General features: G+C 32.7%; 1 protein-coding gene across 1 annotated transcript; it reads right to left on the bottom strand.

Moving 5' to 3' along the window:
• Nucleotides 1-8,585: 8,585 nt before the first annotated feature.
• On the bottom strand, nucleotides 8,586-10,324 carry LOC120257108 (disease resistance protein RPP13-like). Its single transcript, XM_039264719.1, has 2 exons — nucleotides 9,897-10,324; nucleotides 8,586-9,291 (listed from the first exon to the last, which is right to left on the bottom strand). The coding sequence occupies exons 1-2, from the start codon at nucleotides 10,187-10,189 to the stop codon at nucleotides 8,586-8,588; spliced, it is 999 nt and encodes a 332-aa protein (XP_039120653.1). The 5' UTR covers nucleotides 10,190-10,324.
• Between the last annotated feature and the right edge of the window lie 1,551 nt (nucleotides 10,325-11,875).

The following is an 11,875-nucleotide window of genomic DNA, read 5'->3' as shown; positions in this document are numbered from 1 at the left end:
ATATACAAACTATTTTTCCTATCATCATCATTATTTTTAAAATTGTTGCTTTTTTTTCCACTAAAGTGGGGGAAAAAATTGTGAATATTCTGTATTTCGACTATGAGCTTTGTTTTAATACTTGTCTCCAAATGAACTATACTCAACCCTGTCAATGGGGTTAATAATTGATCTTGTCGACAAAAATTTCTAAAAAAAAGAAACCTCAGTTTCGCACCGTGTCTGTCGGTGAAATAATAAAGGCCATTTGTCATTGCATCCGTCAGTGAAATAATAAGGACCATCTGATATTTCAGTCTTGGGTCACCAAGGATAAATAAATGTTTTCTGATATCAGTAGTAAATTTGGAGACACAAACTTTTTGTCTTGCCTTGAAGTTTTTGCATTTCTGAAATTGTATTTCTGAGTTTTAAATTTTGGTGAATGAAATATTTGGAAATATTCTTTTAGTAGAATATTATACTCTGTATTTTGTTTAAATTATGATTTTGGAGACTTATGTTATTTTGGAAATCCAGTATATTTTTGAACCATACTTATGAAATTTCTAGTTTAGCCTAATTGGAAAATAATTATGCTTTGGAGAACTATACTTTCATGAATTATTTATTTTGTATTTGTCTTAACTCTGTTTAAACTTTGAATTATTCTTGATATTTGAAGTTGAGATTTATAAATCCTGTTGAGCATAAATATTTTTTAGCGGATTACTTACTGGGATAGTAAGCTCATAAAATTGTTTCAAATATTTTTTTTTAAGATCAAGAATGGTATACCGGTGTGGACTTTGAAAAGCTGCCTGTAGGTGTTGTCATGTTTTGTTGTAAGATTTGAGTCCTTGTCATTGTTTATTCCTATATCTTTGTATTTTGTATTTTGGACTTCTTGTACCCCTATATTTTATACTTTCTAGAGTCTGTACTCATGTAACTCAGTTGATTTGTTATAATTTTATCTGTTCTAAATCATGTTCTGAGGCTTTGTAAACCTATGAAGTTCATGCACTATGGATTTACGGTCGTTTGTTCTTACGCCAGGCCCTGGGCATGACACCAGCAATTTTGGCTGGAAATCCTCAAGACATTATTCTTTAGTTCTCTCATAAATGATGAAGAGCTTGTGCGGCTGTAGTTTGTGGCTATTTTTCCACAGAGCAGGTCCACACGGTTTATTAGTGGGGTCTCTTGATGCAACTTCTTTACAATTTTGGGTGATATCTTCACTATAAGGAGTTGGTAGAAAACAAAGTTGACTGCAGACTAGGATGCGAGGTTCCGGAATTTGGTTGGGAGTTGGAAAAGTTTTAAAAAAAGAAGAAGATATTTTCACTGTTTACCACGCGGTTAAAATATACCAATGTTGGCTTGGAAAAGTTAGTGACATGCAATTTGATTTTTTTTTTTTTTTTTTAATTTTTACACAATGTAAACAAAACATTTTGTACACACTAAATTTTTAATCATGCTTTCAAAAACAATCAAATCCCGGATCTTCATTATAAAAGTTAATGTCACTTCCATTCACCTATTTCAGTTATGATATTTCACAAAAGAGATGGGGATGTAGCATTCTGAAATTTAATTGCTAATAATCAATTTTTTCTTTGTTTTTAAAGTCTTTTTCAAAAAATTCATTGCTTTGTGTAAATTAAATTCTTTACTTGCTTGGTTAATTTCTTAAAATGTTCTGGACTCTTAATTTTTATTTATTTATTATTTTACAATGAGGACGTGCAAAATTACCAAAAATTAAAAAAAAACAAAAAACAAGCACACTAAAAAAAATATAAGGAAGTAAGACGGGTTCATTTTACTCATGACCACAAATGTTTGTATTTTATAATACTGTGGCTACAAATTTTTTTTTAACACAAGACCACTTACTTTTCTCCGGTTGCACCTGAGACCATAATGGCTTGTTTTGAGGCTGTTTCCGACGATATTGTTGATGTGAAGATGGCGAGTCAGTGCCATGTCAACGCTAAGTTAGCACCATGTTAGCGCCACATTAGCAAATTTGCCGCAAACAACCTCAAAATAGGTCATTATAACCTCATGTGCAACCAGAGAGAAGTTAAGTGGCTTTTGTGTTACAAAAAAAGTTTTTTGACCACAACGTTATAAAGTGCAAACATTTGTAGCCATAAGTGAAATGAAGCCAAGAAGACGACATTGATAAACTTGATGATGAATATTATAGAAGTTTGATCAGATGCTTATTGTATCTCACTGCAACAAGGTCTATCATTCTATTTTGTTGTAAATCACTTGCTTCAATCTGTACAATGTGCTAATGAAATACACTTAAAAGCAACAAAAACAATTATCATGCCCTAAACCTGCCTCCATGGACTCGAGACACTGACAAACGGTCGTATACCTAAAAGGCCGAAATTAAGTAGACATATAAGGCCTCAAAACTTGATCCAAAATAGAACAAACATTCTACAGAATTTCAGATATCGAAAATCAAAATACAATGAAGTTCAAAAACATAAAGTTTTCTAAATACAAAGTTTCGGTTTAATATAGGTTTTAAGAAAATAGGAACCTAAACTACACCAAAGATACCCCTGCTACTTGACATATGCTGCAAAGCTATCTACTAGTCAACCTTATCACTGATCTGAAAGAAAAAAAAAAATAACAACAAGATAATGAGTTTTCCTGTCTAGTAAGTAACACACAAAAAATATTTTGGGATTATACAGGTTTTCAACAATACATATTCAAATATCAACCAGAAATCCATATAGGACGTATTAAAACAGTATCATAAGAATCATAATATATATTGTATACCAGAATATAATATTGATAACAATTTAAAACCTTGAAATCAGTGTAAATTAACAGAAATACAATCAAAGCTTAGCATATTTTCAAAAGTATATGTCTCCCAATAAACCATAAATAAAACAAAATACCATAGGTCATGTGTTTATACTTGGTGACTCGAGTCAAAATTTCAGAGGTCATTTTACCCTCAGTGATCCGAGCCAAAATATCATAGGCCGTTATTCTTCACCAACGGAATGGGGAGAAACTATAGTCTCTTATCAGAGTATATGTCGACACGATCAGTGTTTGACTCCCAGTGACAGGGTTAGTACATAGTTAATTGGAGACTAGATTTCTTTGTCAAAATACTTAATATCCGCAAAAACAACAAAAATATCAAAGTTCAGACTGAGCAAAGTATAACAGGGTAATTCGCAAAGTAAATTTTAGCAATCTCATGATCCCATTTTATAATATCAAAATAAGGCAGTTATTTGAATCTAAACTTGGACAGATAATTTGTAAAAATCTTCAAATAATTGAAAATTTTAAATAATTCAGGAAAATATGATAATTGGAAATTTAATAAAAATTTTATAAGCAAGAATTCAAAAAATTTTATAATATCAAAATAAGACAAGTATTTGAATCTAAACTTGGACAGATAATTTGTAAAAATCTTCAAATAATTGAAAATTTTAAATAATTCAGGAAAATATGATAATTGGAAATTTAATAAAAGTATTATAAGAAAGAATTTAATAAATGGTTAAATAATTCAGAAAAATATAAATAATCAAAACTTTAATAAATGAACAATTTAAAAGACATTTTAGCAAGAGTCGAAAAGTATACACATATACTGATATTTATATGTAGTTTATTTATCTGATACTCTTTAATGCTGTAAACTTTAATTCTAACACCATAAAGCTTTTGGCATGCCCTATAATTAGGGAAGAAAGCCTAATAAAACACCACTATGATAGATTTACAAAAAATGTAAGGATATGAAAGAAGGATTCCAAGACACAAATAATTTTACAAAGGTAAAGGGCTATTGAGCAAGGATAATGCAAAAAGAGATTTCAAAAGGGTGTAAAGCAAAAAAGGATCAAATTATTATTCTACATCCCAAATCCTGATTCTTTCAGGAGTATAAAAGCAATTATCCAATCCAAAGGGTATAAAACAATTCTAACATGAACATTGAGTACTAATTCCGTCATAACTTCACATATACTTATCTAAATCACAAATTTCAAGACTTTGAGAACCATAAACACCTAAGACTATGATATATCCAAATTCGCATAATTTAGAGTACTACTCAAATTATAGTATTCAATTTAATCTCCAGCTATTTCTTTAGACTTATAATTCAGACATATCCCATTCAAACATGTATATCTCTCACCCTACAATTCCAAAATTAGTAATATTTTACTGACAGTTAGACAACCTAAAAAGGAACAAGTTTCTATTTATGACCTTTCCCAATTCAATCTTCATGACCATTAAAAATATCCTTAAATCTACATGTTCTGCACAGAAATTCCATCCTAGACAGTTGTACTAATAGGGTTATTCCTCATAAACCACACTTGTATAAAATATGAAATTTCCCAGGTAATTAGATAACATAAAAATCTACAACTTTTATATAATTCTTTATAATTCAGACTCTAGAATCATGGAAAAAAAAAATTAAAAACACTCTAAGGCCTGCACAGAAATCTTATGTGAGGCACTTGCATTTAGAGCCTATATCTTACAGGATACACATGAACAAATTATGAAATTTGGCAGTAAGATAAATAAGATCACTATCTACAATTTCTGAATTTTGATATCCTCCAAAATATGTCTCTAGCTCTCCCAAATTAATTAGGGATCCATGCTGTAATACCAAAAAACTTCTCAATCTAATAATTATCCTCAAATAACTCAAACCTTTCACATAAGAAGTATGGATGGAAGCAAAAGAAATTAACTTCAACTTTCTAATGAAAATCACAAGATTCAAAAATCCATAATCAAGCTACAAAGAAAACTCTAACCCTAACTAGCATCAAAACCTAAATAATAAGAAAAGAAGAACAAGAAAACAAAACCTTACATCTGACAAGCTCTAAAGGAGAAGCGATTTTTTCGTCCATGATCACATTGTGATGAGGAGATAGGAGAGAAATGGATGGGCTAGGGATAGATCTCTCTTTTTTTTTCAAATGAGAACGAGAATGTGATGATTGAAGGCGTGGGAGTTACGGAAGAGAGGATGGGTTGTAGGTTATGAAATAAGAAAGATAAGAAAAATTAGGAAAATATTAATAATAAGATGTTGATTTAAATTTAAAATTCAAAATATCAAAATATAAATAAAAAGACACTTAACTGGGAGTGGCGTCCACAACAATAGTATGACATATCTCATGAGGTATGGTTGATTATGGTGTCAAGTTTGAGAAGCGCTAAAACTTTAATTTATTTAGATTCTCTATATAATTTTTGAGCTTTGATGCTCTTTCAGCGAGCAAGAGATTGCAGCACAATCCACTGCAGGAAGGAATTTATTGCCACGACAAAAGTAGTTAATTAGGTTTATAGTTGAAAAACATCTATGTGAATAAGAGAATAATTCGGGAAATACACTCTTTTCCTCTCAGGTTTACCAAACAGACCCTGAGGGTTTTTTTTTTTTTTAAAGATTGAGCAACAAATAATAAATGTGAACAACACATGTGTGTTAGGGTGTGTGTGGGTTTTTTAGCTAAGCATGAGTTTATGAACAATTAATATTAATATGATCTCTTGCCTTTTTGCTAATAAAGGTGCACAAAACTCACAAAACCATTGACAAAAGAGAAAAAATAAAAAATAAAAAAAAGAAACTCAGGACACAACTAAAAAAATTACAACCTCAGAAAAAAGAGCACAAACAGACATGAGATCCACTAGTCTTGGATCGAACACAAGAACAACAGAATGGAAAATAAGACACAAGACTATAACACAAAAACAACGGCATCTGAGGAAGAAAATCCCCTGGGCTACCAAATTATGATCACCGCATGAGTCTAGTTGATATCCTGGGTGAATGCCATCTCTTTGGCATCAATTGCACCTTCTGTCTCAAGAGAGGGGCTCATGAACTCTAGATTGCGTCTAATAGTCACGATGAAGTTCTCTAATCTTGCTCTTTTTAACTTGGAAGCTCCTGACCACCAGATAATATCAAATTATAAATTTTCATAAAAATCACAGAAAAAGATGGTGGATGGTGATTTATTTTTGATAATAAGTTCATTTTGTTCAAACCAAATATTCATACAAGATACCCGAAGAAGATGTTTTCAACATAATTAAATAGTGTTTTTATGTTAAACTAATTCTTGACATCAACCTCCTTTCTTGATTGGTGGGATGCTTCTCACATGTGCAAGCATTCCGATAGAAAAGTATGTTATCAGCATAATGTTCTTTATTATTATTTTATTTATATAAGTGCACGAATGTATATATATATATTGTGAATATAAACATAATTTGTGGGCATAACGCTTTGTTATATATGCCAATTTTATTTTATTTTTCTCTAAAACAGATAAAAATTTTGGGGTGAATGAACTTAATTATGAACTTTTCGACATCCATTTTGCTGGACATTGAATTGAAAATTTAAATATAATTGGAAATGTTCTCCTATATTGTGCCAATCCAAATGTTTATTCAGTTGAAATGAATTGGACTAGTAAATTATTAGATAGCTCAATGGTATGACATTTGAGTATAAAGGGGAAAGAGAGCAAGTGTTTGAATTTTTTCTCCTGTAGCTAGTATAAAGGGGACAATGCAATGATATATTCTTAAAACTGCTAATATGGCTCTTTCCTGGATTTCTGCAGATTCGGATTTCACCATCTGGAAAGCTTCCGAAGTCATTCGGAAGGTAAAAACGCTCCTTAAACTTCATGAGCTCCGGGTCCATCGACCTCCACGAGGCGATATGACGCCCAATTCGACTCGGGGAGTAATCCGCTTGTTTCACTCCCCGAGTGGCATGATGTCTCAGGAGCAGTGACTTCGCTAGACTCGGACTCTCCTACTTCTTCTTAGTTTTATTTTTCATCATTCTTGTCTTTCTCATCCCTCGATGAAATCGAGTTCATTCTTCTAGATTGTTTTGTTTGTTGTTCTGCTACTATGTACTTTTGCTTTTCCCCAATTTCTCTTTTTTTATTAAATTTGTGGTTTATCCACTTTATTCAAAAAAAAAAAAAACTTGCCTGTCTTATGTGTCCTCACCTTCACCTGCTCGCATTTTGCCTTTCTCCTCTCGTGGTATTTCGTGAGTGCTTCTCCACGGTCCACGTTGCCCATGGCTCTGGGAGGTGGACTCCTCAACCATAAAGTCAGCTCCCTGTTTCTGCGAAGTAGTTATCTCCATCATTGAACGCCCACTATTATAAGGTTGGAATGTTTGGAAGTCTTCAAGGTGAATCAAGTATTGCATTGTCCCCACAGTGAGCTCCAGTTCAAGAGGGAGATGAGTCACCCGCCTGAGACGAACCATCACGTATACAAATTCTAGTGTAATCTTGTCGTCTTTATATACAGCTACCAAGTCACCAGCCGGCTTAACTACCTCCACAAGAGTTGCCCAGTCCCTAAAATGGAGTGGCAAATTAGCAATGGTGATCCGGCGGTAACTCTCAGTGACCGTTCTCATGGACCCAAACTCCGGAGACCATGGATCGAGACTAACGGTGCATGGTCCATGTGGTCCGTGGAGCAGAATATGACCCATACTCTCAGCTGTCCGCGCCTCTTTCTCGCTGTGGGATGAGATAACAAATATGTTGATTCCAAATGGTGAAATTTTTCGGCCACCTTGTGACAGGTTGAGAACAACTGGTAGCTCTGCTTGCAGGTGATCCTCACTAGTCTGCCCCGATATGACAGAGATGATAGAAATTTTCTTCAGTTCATTCTTTGACTTTAGTATCTCCGGTGTAATAGGAATGGAGAGACTAGTTCTTGGTGTTACTGGGAATTAATGTCTGAGAGATATGGCCGGGGTTGCAGTAGCCACAATGTGGTCGAGTTCTGGTAGAAATATGGCTTGTCTGGCCGGTTGCCACCCTTCGTTGAGGCGTGGGATCAGGCATGTTCAAGCTCGTCCAGTGGCGGACCCACATGGGGGCCAGCCCGGGCTGAAGCCCGGGCTGGCCGGAAAACTTTAGAAGAACCGTGTCCAATAATATTTTTTATATGAATATTAATGTTTAATAATATTTTGTTTGTGCTTTAGCTAACGTATAATGGGTGTATGTCTTGAGTGGTTTATGAGAGTTGAATGATAGGAGCTCACCCAGTGGTTCAAATCCTAGAGTTCATGAATTGTAAGTTTTTAATAATTTTAGTAATTAAAAACAAGGTTTTTTTTTTTCAAAAAATTGTGAAAATTTTAAAAATTATATAACAAAAAAATAATGATCTAAACTTTTATGATTTTTAATAATCAACAAAAAAATTAAATTAATAATGTGGCATTGAAAAATTTTTTTCTTATTTAAAAATTACTAATTTTTTTAAGTTTAAATAAAGTTTGAAAAAATTGTTCAAAAACATCCCTCACAATTATAGTAGTTGACTTCAACCCCTTTCTTGATGAGTTTTGGTTTCTGCACCCGATCGTGATTGGACTGAGGAGAGGTCATGGTTGCATTAAAAAATCTGAAAAAAATTAAAATGTGATGAATATGAGAATATTGACTTTTATTTAAGCTTCTGACAACTAAATTCTATGTCCGCCTATCGAGCTCGGTCTTTGCGCTTTGCAATGAAGGACTCACAGCTTGGGTGTAATTTCTACCCTGGTGGACACATTCTCCTCGGAAATGCAAACTGGATACATTGGAGAAGCGAGTGGTGATAATAACTCTGCTTCCATTATTAACATCTGGAAAAAAATTTTGTAATTGATCCCATACATTTTCTTCCCAAACATCAACAAGGATGATCAAGTACTTGTACTTCTTCAATTCATTAATAAGAGTGACAGCAAGGATTTCGATTGCATCTATTGATGAAGTTCCTGGAACTCGTGACAAGATATTTTTCAGAATCTCAATGATAGTATATTTCTGAGAAATTGTTATCCAGAGGACTAAATCAAAACGTTTTTCAACTTTAGGATCATTATAGATGGCTCCAACAAGTGCAATCTTTCTTTTACCATCCATATCAACTATCGAGATAACTGACCGATTAGTATTGCTTGTGTCAACCAACTGCTGCACAATTATTTTCTTCTCCTCATCAAAGCCAAATTTATCAATGTCATCATCATTCAGTTGAGGCAATATAGAGGGCCTATCTTCACTTGTAATAGAGTAACTAGTTGTCCCCTTTGTTTCACCTATATTGGCAATGCCAAACAATATTTTACTTTGATATAGCTCCAGCATCTTATCTCTTATCCCTCGGACTCTCTTATGAGCCTTGAGTCTAGACAAAAGAAAAAACAAAGTTATAAGCATCTATAATCAAATGAAATTTGATCAAATAATTAAAAATTTTTAAAACTTTGAAGATTAATTGAGATTTTCATCTTATGGCTCCTATACTGTCAATTAATTTTTGTTAATTTATTTTTAATGCATCTATTTTTTTTTTTTGGGTTAATTTTTGTTCATAGAACCTTAGATTAAAAGGTTGTATTAAAATAAACCTTTTATTTTAGCTCATGAATCTTTTGAACATTCCTAGTAATGTATATATAAATAAAACACTAATTTCTTGTCTTATGATTGGAAAAATAAAAAATAAAAAACTACCAAAACTATTGGTTTTTTTTTTTAACTTTTTAAAGAAACCAATTTAAACATGCTATTTTGTCCTAAAAGCATTCATATCGTAAGTTTAAGTGCTTATTTGAGGGAAAAAAGTTTTGTTATAAACTAAGGTAAGTGGTTAAATTATTGCTTTGACCTCTTTCTGTATTTAAATGGCTATATTTTGTTTCCGTTATTTAATAAATTGTTGTTTATCCGCTTCGAAAAATAAAATTATGGACGATAATAAACAAACAAATTGGTGTTTGTAAAACATACCTCCAGATTATCCGATCAATGAAATCACGGAGATCTGAATTCGGGCAAGTGTTAATGACCTTCTCAACTTCAAAAGCCAGATCTCTTATGTCTGTGACCAAGTTCTTGAACCTCTCATCATCTCTCTGGCTCTCCTTTGCATCTGCATCTTTTAAGAAGCACTGCATTCGTCGCTGTTGCCTCTTCAACCACTCCAATTGGTCATTCGTTCCATGCAAATTGTCGGCTTCTTGCAGTATCAGATCACCAAATTTCTTGACTAAATAATTCACTACAGCATCAGCCATTAACATTTTTCTCTTAATTCTTCTTTTGTTTGTTTCAATCACACAAGCACACACACACACACACACAGAGTTTGTTTGTGACTCTGTGCTTTAAGAAGCCAAATAAGAGCATCAAACAAACAATATACTATGTGAAATGATCAAGAGCTTGCGTGGCCTGCTGGAATGAATTGGTAAAGACGTTGGTGAATTGGAGACTAGAACTAAAACAAGAGATTTGTGGACTTTGACCTGACAGTGGTTGCTTTCAGTCATTCAGTGCAATCTCTTTATCATTTTGGGTTGATATCGATATCTTCGCCGCTAAGACTTGGAAAAGACACTGTTTCCATTAATTTTGTGTGTGTTTTACTTTTTATATTTTTACTTTTCTTAATGAAACAAAACAATCTTTCTTTAACTTAATCTCTACATAGGAAGCCAAATTAATTAGAGCACATCAAGCAAACAATAGACTACATGAATGATGAGCTCATCTTATTTTCAGATCTATGCTTTTGAGTGCCAATCGTGAAGTCTATAGTCAACAAAAAAGGACAAGTAAAAAGCTGTAAAGAGTTGGAAAAAGAAAGTGTAAACTGAATACTGCGCTAAGAGACGCTAGGCTAGGCTTTTAAGCTCACCACACTGGTTGCTTTCGGTGAAATTTCTTCATCATTTCCTTGTTGATGATATCTTGGTGTATGAGTTCTGTTTCTGTTGGAAAAGACCTTATGCATGCATGTTCCACGGAAATCAAGCTTAATTTCTGTTGTTAGTTATTTTGATAATAAATTAATAATATATATCTTGACTTTGAACGTTGTGTTTTCTTTGAGGCTGAGCACGATTTTGTTAACAATAGTATTATATTCACAAAAAAACAAAAAAGAAAAATCCATAGTGACTTTTGCGGCATGCTCTATCGTCTGAAAATACCTGAAGGAATATTTTCAAAATAAATGCCTTTTTTATGTTTAACTGAGTATTGACATCAACCATCATCATCTTCTTTTTTTTTTTCTTCTTCTTTCTTGATTGTTGTGATGCTTCTCTCATTGCACGCAACCCAAGAGTAAACCAGGTAATCAGCATAATGTTTTTTATTATTATTTTCTTTATATAAGCACATGTGTATACGTGTGTGCATATATATATATATATATATATTGTGAATTTAAACATAATTTGTGGGCAAACACTTAGTTATATATGACAATTTTAATATTTTTTCTTAATAAAAAAATTTTGACACGAATAAACTTAATTATAATTTTTTTATCAAAGTGGACAAGGCACAAATTAGACTGCATGCACACCAACCAAAATTGATCATTCCACCACTGCACACTCACCCATTAGAGGTAAGGATTGGGCTTCAAACTCGTTCATACAACTGAGATTTTTTTTTTTGGTACCATAGTATCCAACACATTTTGAATTCGAGACAATGAAAATTATTATAAAACACTTAAGAGATCAATACCACTAGACTAAACATCTCTTCATTAATTATCAACTTTTCAACATCCATTAGTAGATATTCAAATGAAAATTTAGCTATAATTGGAAAAGTTCTCATATTATGTCAATCCCATTGTTTATTAAATTGAAATGAATGCATCGGCCTCTTCTAAAGATCACCGACATTACTATATATTATGCACTTGTTTTCAAGAAAAGTAGACAAATAGCGCAACAATTGTGGGTCCC

This window comes from Dioscorea cayenensis, unplaced genomic scaffold, assembly GCF_009730915.1.
Source record: "Dioscorea cayenensis subsp. rotundata cultivar TDr96_F1 unplaced genomic scaffold, TDr96_F1_v2_PseudoChromosome.rev07_lg8_w22 25.fasta BLBR01001868.1, whole genome shotgun sequence".
In the NCBI taxonomy this organism is placed as follows: domain Eukaryota; kingdom Viridiplantae; phylum Streptophyta; class Magnoliopsida; order Dioscoreales; family Dioscoreaceae; genus Dioscorea; species Dioscorea cayenensis.
Note: the sequence above shows the minus strand (reverse complement) of the source record. Positions and strands in the feature narration are given on the sequence as shown.